Source organism: Gorilla gorilla, chromosome 21 (assembly GCF_029281585.2).
Source record: "Gorilla gorilla gorilla isolate KB3781 chromosome 21, NHGRI_mGorGor1-v2.1_pri, whole genome shotgun sequence".
In the NCBI taxonomy this organism is placed as follows: Eukaryota; Metazoa; Chordata; class Mammalia; order Primates; family Hominidae; genus Gorilla; species Gorilla gorilla.
In genome coordinates this window covers 72,171,349-72,185,366 of record NC_073245.2, presented here as the reverse complement: position 1 = coordinate 72,185,366, position 14,018 = coordinate 72,171,349, and the positions used below count along the sequence as shown (strand labels likewise).

Here is a 14,018-nt window from a genome sequence, read left to right as displayed (position 1 = left end):
TAAAAGTGTCATTTATTTCCCCGAGATAAGTAGCACGTGAAAGCTATTTTTGGTGTCTTTATATCAGAATCATGTTGGGTGCTTATTAACAATGCTGATTCTTAGCCCCACCTTAAATCTGTTGAATCTTAAACTCTTGGAAAGGTCTTAAGCACACCAAAGTTCGAAAAACACCATACTACTGTTAAATACCTGTGCTCTGTTTTCAATAAGGATGAACTGTTTGAGGCATTTATATGAATAAGTAACTGTTCAGGTTCCATTCACTATGCCACTAAAAACTTAATTTCTCTAAGAAAAATCTGTTGGCTCAGAAGCTTGTTTTCTAGTTAATCTTAGAATTTTCTTTTCTCTTATCCTTTCCATCCTTCCCTCACGTTTCATATACATACCCACTCACAATTGTATCATTTTTTCCCCTGTTCTAGGGACAGGTGCCTTAAAACCAGCTCTTTTATGCCTCTATGCAGTATGTCACCATCTACTTCTTAATATGGCATCCTCTGAAACTCCTGTCTCTTGTAGTCCCTGCCTCTGCTTATCTACTTCTGTCCCTCTTATGTATTAGTGTGAGATGATATGGGAGAAAACAAATCTTTATTGGAACCACTAGATTATGTGCCACTGAATCTATGAATTCCTGCAGCTACTTCACTCCAGTTTAGTCTTCACAGATTATTAGTACAATTTTCAAAAATGTGTGAATGTTTTGAAGAAAGCTTAACATGGAAGCACTCAAAATAATTTCATATAAATGTGTAATCCAAACATTATCCTCATGATATAGAATAGGAAATTGCAAGCTGTGGTTAACTAGATAAACTCAATATTGATAAAATATTTTCAGCTAGCATATAAAGGTACTGTACTTCATAGGTATGGATATTCTATATTCTTTAAAACAATGTTCCTTACTTGTTTTAGCTACTTATTTAATACCAAACATGAAGATGAACCTTTCATATCAGCCTAAAACATGGAAATTTATGAATATTGTGTTGTTTATTTAAAAAACATATGTTTGGCATGTATCAAGGCAAAATGTTATAAGTAAAATTGTAGGATATTTAATTTCAAAAAGACTGTGTTTACAGTAGTTGTTTTTCATCATGGTTTCAGAAAATTACTCCTAGCAAAAGAAAAATGTCTGAAGCATCAATGATTGTTTCTGGTGCAGACAGGTACACTACGAGAAGTCCAGTACTTTTCAGCAACACATGTAAGTTTTATAGTTTTAAAAGATTTCTAACAATTATTTTAAAGGAGGCATTTTTTAATTTAAGGCAATTCTGAACATAATTTACATAAAGGATAAGTTTGGTGTATAAAAATTGATAAAATATGAACCACAAATGTCTTCTAATGGGAAGAAAAGTATAATGCTAACATATGAACAGAACAGTGTTGAAAATACTAATATTCGACATTAATAATTTATTATAATTTAAGCAGGACACAGCATATCTTACTGGTTAAAACACTGAATTAACCAGGCCAGGTGGACTTAGCTCCCCACTTCCAGCTGTGTACTTTGTACAGATATCCTCCAGCTAAATTTAGAATCAGTTTTTTTTCTATAAGTGGCACTTAAGTATCTATCTTATCAAGTTGTTTAGAGGATTAAATAAAAATCACTCATTTAATAAGTTATCTAGTGAAACTTTAAACAGTGCCTGATACATACTAAGAGCTAAATAAAAGTTTTAAAAAACCTGATACTGTGTACTAGTTAAAGTCTTAGTCTATATGACAACTTAACATTGACCTTCTGTTCTAAAAATCTTGTTGCCTACTGGCCAATTGCCTAGTATCTGACAGGCTCCCCAAACTTAATAGGTCCAAAATTAAATTAATCTTTCCACCCTTCCTGCAAATTTTTCCTTCACTTATTATCTTGGTAGATGGCATCTATATTCACTTAATTATCTAAGCCAGAAACCTGGGAACCATCTAAGAATGTTCGTTTCTTACCTTCCTCATTGGAAAAGTACCTCAATAATAGCAATAGGTAAAAAAAGAAAAATCTGCAATCCTTGTCCTCCTTTTTAGCAATACCACCACGAAGAAGAAGAATTAAACCACCACTGCAAATGACGAGCTCTGCAGAGAAACCTAGTGTTTCTCAAACATCAGAAAATAGAGTGGATAATGCTGCATCACTGAAATCTAGATCATCAGAAGGAAGACATAGAAGAGATAATACAGACAAAGTAACTTTACCTTGAAAGTATTTTAAAAATATTTTTTCAAGTAATTGTGGAAATATGTATTGAGCTAACTCCTTTTGCAAGCTGCAAGTGTCTCATTTTGTTTAAAGCATTACCTTTTTTCCCCTAAATATTTATTGCCCTTGAAAGTAGGGTCCTTCTGGCATATGACTCATTTACTGTGCTTACAATAAGAGTTATGAATATTAATTCACTATAACTTGATTTACACATTTGGGAGCATAAATGAACCTGCCATAATTATTTAGTTGATTATACAAATTAGTGACTACTATGGGGAAGACTCTGGTATAGGAATGTGAAGTACAGGTGGACTGTGTCCTTAAGTTTCTCAAAATTTAGCATGAAAATTAGATACTAAGTTATATAAGCATTCTCAGATTTACACATATAGGATGCAGTAGGAACCAAGTAGAGGGTCTAGTGCCTAACCCCATAGCTAGAGGTGAGGGTGAAGATCAGGAGATGCTTTTTAAGAAAATATGGAGAATGAATTGACTTTTGAAAGGTCAATAAAGAGTCAAATGGATATTGAGGAGAAGGGCATTTTTTCCAGGTAGTTGAAAAGACAGAGCAGGAATGGATAAGAGAGAATAGTTTCTTGGAGAAACAGGAGGTGATCAGCGATGCAGATAAGCTTGTAAAGGAGGAACATCTAATAGCTTTTGTTTTTTCTGAAGTGTGAAGATGGTGAGTTTCTCCTGGAGATCTGTTGAAGTACAGGGTTCAGGGACATGTAAAGCTATGTGCAAGGTAATGGAGAGGCCTAAGAATAAGTGTTAGACAGTGTTGACCCAGTTTAAATATGACTATGAATTTTATAGCATAAATATGTTCATAAATATGTACAATTTTCTCAAAGCTTAGTAGTCTTGGTGTTAATAGTAAGATGAGAACAGATGATGGATTCTATTTTTTTAATTTAAATGGGTATGTGGTAGAAAGATAAAGGGTATGAGAGTTGAAGATATTAAAAGAAAATAGTCAAAGTAATGGTTCAAGTTGTCTAAGTGTTTCTTAATAAGGGGATCATTTTTCAGTTGTGCGACATGGTCCTAAATGTTGTAGGATGATAAGCATCCTAGCTAGGATTGTGCTTACCTATTGTCAGAACCCCTCTGTCGTTGTGACAACCCAAACCACACCTGCATATTTCCATAATGTTCCCCTCCTAGTGTGGAGAATCACTGGCTAGAGTAAGAAGGAAAGGCAGCCAGGATGAGGCAAAATAGCTTAGACTAAAGGGAATATTTTTCTGATAATAGTGGCAGATTTGTATTTGATCTGGATTAAGTGTTATCTTTGGCTATGGAAATAGGGAAGCTTGCTGTAGGAAAGAAGTTACCTGGGTAATGCAATAGATATTGTTATAAATAAAAAACTTAGCTAAACAAAAATCGTCCTCTTCAATATCTGATGATAATTCTGAAGAAACAGGAAAAGTGAAATATAAGAAAAAGAATGGACCATATCAAAATAGATAAAGCAGGCTATGTAATCAACAGCAGCAGGAGAGATTCCTCATGGAGAGTCTAGAAATTGTCAGTTACAGATGAAAATTGAATTATTATGCTAGCTATGGATGTGATCAGAAAATTTATGCAATATTCTGCCTCGTCTGCAGTGACAGTTTTCTTGTGTTTCAGGATAGGGAATATTCAAAAACGGGCATAACGTTTATGAAATATATAAAAATAGTATCCAACTTTTCATATCAAGGCAGATTTGTTTTAAAAGACTCAAACCTTAATACTGTAACGTTTAGGTTTTCATATAACATCTTAAGTTTACGTTAACCTGTTTCCTGTGTTTACAGCATATCAAAACTGCTAAGTGTGTAGAAAACACAGAAAATAAGAATGTTGAATTCCCAAACCAAAATTTTAGTAAGTACCTTGTGGTTTAATTTAGTCATTTTTTTAGAAAATGTATATACTTCTCCCTGTATTACCATGTAACCCCACTGGCTTTCATTGATTTGAAAAAGATTTACAAAGAATTTGTTTGACTTTGTGCAAGGAATTTTTGAGGTTACAAGGAAATATACCACCTTTGTTCCCCAGAAGTTTGGGTTTAAGAGAGAGGTTGCGAAATCGATCAATCCATTCATCCCAATATGTGAACCTTTATAGATTTCTATACTAACCTCCCTACCCCCCTGCCAACTGCATGAAAAAAATGAAAATATTATAATATTTGTTTTATTTAGGTGAACTCCAGGATGTTATACCAGATTCACAGGCAGCGGAAAAAAGAGATCATACTATGTAAGTATGAGAAAACCATCAAATCATTTAGTCTATACTAATGCTGTTTTCAGTGAATGTAACAGATTTGGAGGAAAAGGACTGTATGTGATTAGAATGTAGTATTAATCATCTCTCAAGTGTTATGACAGCACAATAGGGAATTATGTATATGGTTTTTTCCCCATGTGGTCCAATATAACTCTTTTCAAGTGGAGAGACTTAAAATGAATGAGATTTTTAAAATGTATAAACAATGAATGTGTAGAAATATAACTTAGTTTAAATATACAGTAGAACTGTAAGATAAGATAAATTTCCACATTATTTTCACATAAGTAATCGCTTTCAGTAAACGTTGACTACATTAAAAATCAAGGTCTTAAAGTCATAGGCTAATGTTTTGTAACATTAAGCAAATTAATTTATTTTCTAGATTACCTGGTGTTTTAGACAACATCTGTGGAAATAAAATACACAGCAAATGGGCATGTTGGACACCTGTAACAAACATTGAACTATGTAATAACCAAAGAGCAAGTACTTCGTCAGGAGACACATTGAATCAAGGTGAAACTTAGTTTTATCTATATGTAATAGTTCAGTGTTAATTTCCTCAAATGTCTAACAAGTATTAAAACAAATTTAACAAATTTTACATATGTCAACTTATTAATTTAAAAAGAATTAATTTCTCATTTTCCCCAATAGATATTGTTATAAATAAAAAGCTTACTAAACAAAAATCATCCTCTTCAATATCTGATCATAATTCTGAAGGAACAGGAAAAGTGAAATATAAGAAAGAACAAACCGACCATATCAAAATAGATAAAGCAGAAGTAGAAGTTTGCAAGAAACACAATCAGCAACAAAATCATCCTAAATATTCAGGGCAGAAAAATACTGAAAATGCCAAGCAGAGTGATTGGCCTGTTGAATCTGAAACTACTTTTAAATCGGTTCTCCTAAATAAGACAATTGAAGAATCGCTGATATATAGGAAGAAATACATATTGTCAAAAGATGTGAATACTGCTACTTGCGATAAAAATCCATCTGCTAGCAAAAATGTGCAAAGTCATAGAAAAGCAGAGAAAGAATTGACTTCTGAGCTTAATTCCTGGGATTCGAAACAAAAAAAAATGGTGAGCTTTCAATGTGTTTTGATTTCTGCATATCCATAAGATGCCTACTTGATAACATAAGAAAGAAAGAAACTTGATTAATTGCTACACATTAACATGTGTAATACCTTGTTTAATTCAGTGCCCAGACTCTCAGAATTCCTCACTCACCTCTCCCTTGTCGTAGCTCTGATAGAACAGTACTAGGCGCATATCAGACATGTAAATATGTGTAGAATTAATGAACCATGCAGTTCCTGTCTCTTCTTTTTAGGTTCCTCCCACTCTTTCCTTTTGACTTGGATATAGAACTGTTTGTACATTTCTTATAATTCCTACCTTTCTTTTTAATAAATGGGTTTTTTTCTCTCTTTGACTGTAACCATAGACTATGTTTTATTCAACATTTGTTTTCCTGCATGTCCTAGCACAGCCCTTATACACAGTAGCATCTCAAATATTTTTTGGATGAATGCATTTAACCTTGACAAGGTTTTGCAAGAAAGTATGTGAATGGGTTGGAAGAGACTGTCTTCTATTGTAACTGTTACTCATCATTATTAGAGCTCCCACTTTCTTTTTCAGATTAATCATCTCTGGAGAACATCTCTAAGACATTTTTAGCTACTTTGCCACCAGACTTCCAGGGAAGAAAATATTACTTTTTTGTAACAGTTACGGGTAAATCATTTTTTCTTAACTATCAAAATGCAGATTAAGAAAAATTTTTTAATTAGAATACATTTCCACTGCAGGTAATGCAATCTGCTTTTTGATATTTCTGAAATAATCCAGGTTTTATAGGCTTTTATTTTCATTTATCTTCTGTAGTAATGCTGATACCTGGGAAGCCAAATTTCTAGAGTCAATGTAAAATGTTGACACAATGTAACCTCTCAATGTGCAAATTATATTTAAAAGATAATTTGCAATTGTATATAATTAGGCATTATTTAATTTGTCTTGACCAGCCTCCTTTAAAATATTTTTTACACCTGCAGCTCACTTTTTGTGCCTAATTTGGCTGTTTTCTTCTTTAATCATATTCTTTTGGGTCCCTTTTTTTCTTGGGTCCTAATATGTTATTTTCTCTTTCTCAGCTGCTATTTACTTCCCTCAGTCCCAGGGGAAATAAGGTTCTTTTTGTCTGAACAAAGATCTGTCTTTAAATTTAAATTTTAAATTGCTTTCTTTGGTATTTAGAATAATTTCACATAATTTCCCTGAGCTAGTCATTTTTTTTTTCTGGTAGCACAAAACCTAATAATCTTTTCTAAGCTGTGCTCTGAGTTTTAAAAAATCAACTTCCTGTTTTCAGAAATTGTCTTCAGTCCTTCATAGAGTCACTACCTGTATCCTATTTAGAATTTCCCACCAGTTCATGAATCACTGTCTCTACCTACCTACCTACCTACCTACTTACCTACCTACCTATCTACCTATTTATTTATTTATTTATTATACTTTAAGTTCTGGGGTACATGTGCAGAACGTGCAGTTTTGTTACATAGGTATACATGTGCCATGGTGGTTTGCAGCACCCATCAACCCATCATCTACATTAGGTATTTCTCCTAATGCTATCCCTCCCCTAGGCCTCCACCCCCCAACAGGCCCCAGTGTGTGATGTTCACCTCCCTGTGTCCATGTGTTCTTATTATTCAACTCCCACTTATGAGTGAGAACATGTGGTGTTTGATTTTCTGTTCTTGTGTTAGTTTGCTGAGAATGATGGTTTCCAGCTTCATCTATGTGCCAGCAAAGGACATGAACTCATCCTTTTTTATGGCTGCATCGTATTCCATGGTGTATAATGCCACGTTTTCTTTATCCAGTCTATCATTGATGGGCATTTGGGTTGGTTCTAAGTCTTTGCTATTGTGAATAGTGCCGCAGTAAACATACATGTGCATGTGTCTTTATAGTAGAATGATTTATAATCCTTTCGGTATATACCCAGTAATGGGATTGCTGGGCCAAATGGTATTTCTGGTTCTAGATCCTTGAGGAATCACTGTCTTCCACAACGGTTGAACAAATTTACACTCCCAACAGTGTAAAAGCATTCCTATTTCTCCACATCCTCTCCAGCATTTGTTGTTTCCTTACTTTTTAATGATCATCATTCTAACTGGTGCTAGATGATAACTGTCTTCTAAGGTAGCCATCTGTCTGATACTGTCTTTCTACTTATTGGATCACCCCAGAGCAACCTCTGTAGTTCAGAGGCACAGATTTCCCAGGCTGGCTCCAATTACACTGGAATTTCTGAAATCATACAGTATTTTGGAGAAGGTTCATTTTTGGTACATTTCTATCAAGACAAGTAAACCACTCTGATAATCTTAAGGGGACATTAATAACTTAGTACCTATTATATATAAGAACATATGGACTTAAAAATGGTTAAAATAGTAAATTTTGTGTTTACTAGATTTTTGTGTATATTACTGCAACTAAAAAACCTATATGCCTGATAACCAGAGAAAAGTAAATATAAAATCAGGAGACCTCATATCTTTAAGAATACTATTGGAGTTTATTAAAACTAAGTTATCTAAATTATGCTGAGAATAATTCTTATTTTGTAGTCCTTTTACTTTTAAAAAAATCATTTTTGGAGCAATTTTAGTCCCAAAAATGAGTAGAAAGTATACAGACTCCTCGTATACCCATTTCCCCATTTCCCTATTATTAACATCTTGTATCACTGTGGTACATTTGGTAGAATTGATGAGTCATTATTGATACATAATGATTATTAACTCAAGTGCTTAGTTTACATTAGGCTTCATGCTTTGCTGTACATTCTGTGCGTTTTGACAAATATGTAGTGAAGTGACATATCTACCATTACAGTATTGCACAGAATAGCTTCAGTGCCCTACCATTCCCCTGTGCTCCACTTGTTTGTTCTTTCAACTAGGAATGTATTAAATTTATAGATCGTTAGGAAGAACTGACATCTTGACAATATTGAGCTTTCTATCCATATATGTGGAATAGCTCTTCATTTATTTAGATCTCCTTTGATTTCTTTCATCAGACTTTTGTAGTTTTTCTCTCGTACATGTTTTGTTAGATATACATCTAAGTATTTCTTTCGGCAGTGCTAATGTAAATTATATTGTGTTTTTGATTACACTTGTTCATTGTTGGTTTATAAGAAAGTGGTTGACTTTTGTATATTAACCTTGTAATTTGCAATCTTGCTACAATTGCTTATTACTTCCAGTAGTTTTGTTGCTAATTCTTTGAGATTTTCTACAGACAGTGAGGTCATTTGTGAACAAAGAGTTTTATTTTTTCTTTCCCAATCAATATACCTGTTATTTCCTTTTTCTGTCTTATTGCATTAGCTAAGAATTCCAGAACAATGTTAAAAAGAAGCAATGAGAGGGGACATTTTTGATTTGTTTCTGATTTTAGTAGGAAAAGCATCTCATTTCTCACCGTTAAGTGTGATGTTAGCTGTAACTGTTTTTGTAGATGTTCTTTATCAAGCTGAGAAAGTTTCCATTTATTCCTAGTTTGCTAAGGGTTTTTTATCGTGAATCTGTGTTGGATTTTGTTAGATGCTTTTTGTGTATCAATTTATATTGATTGATTTATTATTTTAAATTAGCCTGTTATGATGGAGTACATTAATTTTCAAATGTTGAATCATTCTTGCATACCTAGAATAAAATCCACTTGGTAATAGTTGCATAATTCTTTTTATACATTGTAGGATTTGATTTGCGGATATTGCTGATGTTGCGGATTTTTGTGTATGTGTTTATGGGAGATATTGGTTTGTACTTGTTTGTAATGTCTTTGGTTTTGGTATTAAGGGGACGTTGGCCTCATAGACTAAGTTAGGAAGTAGTTCCTACTCTTCTATCTTGTAGAAGATTGTGGAGAATTGGCATAATTTCTTCCTTAAATGTTTGATAGAGTTCACAAGTGAACTCTTTCTGGTGTTTTGGTAGGATATCAAGTATTCATTCCATTTCTTTAATAGATATAGGCCTAGTCAGATGATCTGTTTCTGTTTACATAGGTTTTGGTAGATTGTGTCTTTCAAGGAATTGGTCCATTTCATCTAGCCTATCACATTTGCGGGCATGGAGTTCATAATATTGACTTATTTTTATGTCTATGTGATCAGCAGTGATGGCCCTTCTTTCATTTCTGATAGTAATTTCTGTTTTTTTTTCTCTTTCTTCTTAGTTAACCTGACTAAAGGTTTATCAATTTTATTGATCTTTTCAAAGAAATGGTTTCTCCTTTTTTCAGTTTTTTATTCTTATGGGTAGAAACATTTTTAAAAATGTCTGCAAAGCACTCTGTACAGTTCTGTTAAAAGCAACAGGTGCTGGAGAGGATGTGGAGAAATAGGAACACTTTTACACTGTTGGTGGGACTGTAAACTAGTTCAACCATTGTGGAAGACAGTGTGGCAATTCCTCAAGGATCTAGAACTAGAAATACCATTTGACCCAGCCATCCCATTACTGGGTATATACCCAAAGGATTATAAATAATGCTGCTATAAAGACACATGCACACGTATGTTCATTGTGGCACTATTCACGATAGCAAAGACTTGGAACCCACCCAAATGTCCCTCAATGATAGACTGGATTAAGAAAATGTGGCACATATACACCATGGAATACTATGCAGTCATAAAAAAGGATGAGTTCATGTCCTTTGTAGGGACATGGATGAAGCTGGAAACCATCATTCTCAGCAAACTATTGCAAGGACAAAAAAACACCGCATGTTCTCACTTGTAGGTGGGAATTTGAATGATGAGAACACTTGGACACAGGAAGGGGAACATCACACACTGGGGCCTGTCGTGGGGTGGGTAGGGGAAGGGGGGAGGGATAGCATTAGGAGATATACCTAATGTAAATGACGAGTTAATGGGTGCAGCACACTGGCATGGCACATGTATACATGTGTAACAAATCTGCATGTTGTACACATGTACCCTAGAACTTAAAGCATAATTTAAAAAAATTATCTTGAGTTATTTTAATGCCTAACAAAGCTCAAACTTACTAAACAGTTGACTCTCTTTATTTCTCTCTGCAGGTATAAATAGAACCAGATTTATCTTAAAAGTTTTTTTCAGCCTTTATTTTTCCTTTAAAGATTAACTGGTAGAGTTTAAAAGTAACTTACAATTTTTTTCAGAGAGAAAAGTCAAAAGGGAAAGAATTTACCAATGTAGCAGAATCCTTGATAAGCCAAATCAATAAAAGATACAAAACAAAAGATGACATCAAGTCTACAAGAAAATTAAAGGAGTCTTTGATTAACAGGTATGTTCTTAAATTTCAGACATGAATATTTTTCTGACAGATACAACTATATTACACAATTTTAAAAAGGTTAATTTTAAACATAGGTTCAGATAATGTAACTTTTCATAGAAAACACATGGTTACTTAATACTTTTATAAATAGTAGGTGTTTAAATTACACAAGAAGGGAACTAAATTTGAAATTTGTCATTCTATTGTCTAGTTACATTTTATATAGGATCAAAAAACACATCAACACAACATACCATTTTAAAAATCTTTAGGATGTAGACATTGTACTTACTGAATCTAGTAATGAATAAATATATTTAAATACATTGCTTAATGAAATACAGAATTTAACCAGATATGAGTTTTTTTGTAGTAAATAGTACATTCTTTGCAGTCTTTCCAAAGATTGTTTATTACAAAATGTCTATTTATAGTCTATCAGGTGGTTAATTCAAGTTTACATTAATTCTGGCCTTACTATAGGTCATGAATAAATGATTCTTATGGTGGAATCATTCATTTTAAATTCACACTTTCTGCTGCATTAATGATTCAGCTTCGAATGCTCTATTATAAGTACTATTTACTGTGAGTGAAGTAGCAAAACTATCAGACTATTACTGTTACATTTTGGTTATTTTTAACATTGAATATAAATTTAGTGACAAACATGGCTTATCTTAAAATGACTTTTATGATATTGATACTGATTTGCTTTTTTCAATTTTGACAAAATCTTTTTTTACAGTGGTTTTTCAAACAAATCTGTTGTACAACTCAGTAAGGTAGGTGTTATTTACTTAACTTCACCAAATCTATAGTCAAACTCAATATTTGACCATAAACATTAAAATAGCATAGTGGTAAAATGGAATTTGATACGATGTTTTCAGAATATTGCTAAATGAATGATAACCACTGACAGGTTTAATAGCAAGTACTCAAAATAGCCCTCCAACCTTCTGTTTTTCAAATAAAAAGCTTCTTTTACACATATGAGCATAATATTTTTACTTTTTGGTACATGATTCAGTATATCCTTATCGCGCGTGCGCGCGTGTGTGTGTGTATTTTTTTAATAGCCGATCCCATCTCTCCTAACAATTAGATCCTACTGAAGTTCCAATTCTGTTTAAAAAAAACCTTTACTCTTTATCCAGGCTTATAATATAAATTATCTTTTTTCTAATTCCTCACAGTTGCTCTCTGTGTCCACTTAATATTTCAAGTTTTGAAGTTCACCCTCTATAAGTTCTTCTTGAATGTTTTCTCCCCTGTCGAGGCCAACTCCTATTAGCCCAGTTTCGGTTCTGATTTCTAATCTCTGGATTGTTACAATAGGCTTTATGTGTTAATAATTTTCTTTGCCTCTAGCATTTCTCTGTGTCAGTCCTTACATCACATTCACTACCAGCTTTTTTTCTTTCTAAAGCACACAGCTCCAATCATGCCACTTTCTTGTTCAGAAACCTTTTTTTGGTCCCTGTTGCTTATTGAATTAAATGGAAACATAGACTGGCTCACTTTTCCCTTTAAAAGATTGTCTTGTTTCTTAATTTTCTAGGCATGTCATGTTTAACTGAAACATAACTTGAGGTTTCCTGAAGTAAGTCTTTCCTAAGTATTCTCTTTTTCTTCTCCCTTTGCAATGAACTTTAAACTGAGTCAGTAGGCTCTCTCACCCTCTTATCTGATTATTAAAATATTTCTCTTTGTACCTTCCTTATGAAGACTTTCCAAGATGCCCTGACTCAAAAACCCATTTGGCAAGAATTCTGAATCTGTACAATAGAGTGTTTTGGTACCTTTGAAATTTTTATTTATTTTTGCTATTTTACTCATGGGTTTTTTCTTCTATTTTTTCACTATATTTTGAATCATCTTTGTATTTTCTGTAATATTTTTGTGCTCACCTTTGTATTCTCTATAATACCATTGCTGCCTTTTGCTTACCTTCTTTAACATCTTTACTCATTTTTACATATTCTGTAACAGCACACAAACGATGCAACAGGTGAATGAACATATGTATGCAAGCACTGGTAAAAATCATACTGGGAAGGATAAGTCAGATAAATGATCATAGGAGTAATATATTGAGAGATAACCTTTTTAAAATAATGCAAATACGTCTATATAAAATAACGGAAAGAAATTGAAGATGAATCACAACATAAAATTAATATTTTAGGTTTTAATATTTCTAACTTACTAATTATTTCTGATCAGTAATCAATTATTTAGTGATATTTAATCATAGTACATTTCTTTAATACAGTATATTACAATTAATTTATTAAATGTTATTTAACTTCTTTTTTTGCCCTCACTACTTTGAGATCTGGTTGAATATATTTTTAGTTGTAGGCTGTATAAATAATTTAACACATATTTTTTTCCTAACAATACTAGTTAATTGATAGCTTTTTGACTCTTTTACATGAGATTTTACATAAACCTTGGCCTCTCTCAAAGTTTTCTATTTAAGAGTTTAAAGCAAATGAGAGTCCAAAACAAAGGAAAAGCATGCTTGGTTTGTGGTGATGGCATCACCAAAATTTAGCTTATAGAATTCCAGTAAGGAGGTCATTTATTTACGTACAACAATGTCAGTAAGTATTAAGGTTAAAGGATTTTATTAGATTTACAATATTTTCTATTGTATTTTTACTATTTAAGTCTTCGATATTTAAAGAAGTTTTTTTTTATTGTATGTATTTAAGGTGTATAACATGATATACATAGTGAAATGGTCACTATAATCAAATTAATGTATTCATTCATCTTTGTGTGTGTGTGGCAAGAACGCATAAAATCTACTCTTAGCAAATATCCCAAATGTAATAGGTTGGTGCAACAAACTATTATATAATACAATACTGTATTATATATAGTTGGTGTACTATACAATACTATTAATAGTCCTCATGTTCTGCATTATATCTCTAGACTTATTCATCCTACATATCTGCAACTTTGTATCCTTTGATCTCCCTTTTTCCTTCCCTCCTGCCATCCTCTGGTGACCACTGTTTTATTATCTTATGTCTATAGATTTGACTTTTTTTTTTTTTTTTTAAGATTCCACATATAAGGGAGATCATGCAG

At 32.8% G+C, this 14,018-nt stretch overlaps 1 protein-coding gene across 6 annotated transcripts in view; it reads left to right on the top strand.

Moving 5' to 3' along the window:
- Nucleotides 1–14,018, top strand: part of SYCP2 (synaptonemal complex protein 2) — a 59,108-nt gene that overhangs the window by 25,142 nt on the left and 19,948 nt on the right. For all 6 annotated transcript variants that reach the window (XM_004062461.4, XM_055372867.2, XM_055372866.2 and 3 more), the window contains 8 exons: nt 1,120–1,219; nt 2,050–2,210; nt 4,045–4,114; nt 4,438–4,495; nt 4,911–5,044; nt 5,186–5,622; nt 10,789–10,916; nt 11,659–11,695. In XM_004062461.4, coding sequence (XP_004062509.3) covers nt 1,120–1,219; nt 2,050–2,210; nt 4,045–4,114; nt 4,438–4,495; nt 4,911–5,044; nt 5,186–5,622; nt 10,789–10,916; nt 11,659–11,695 — 1,125 coding nt within the window. The remainder of the gene's footprint in view (nt 1–1,119; nt 1,220–2,049; nt 2,211–4,044; nt 4,115–4,437; nt 4,496–4,910; nt 5,045–5,185; nt 5,623–10,788; nt 10,917–11,658; nt 11,696–14,018) is intronic.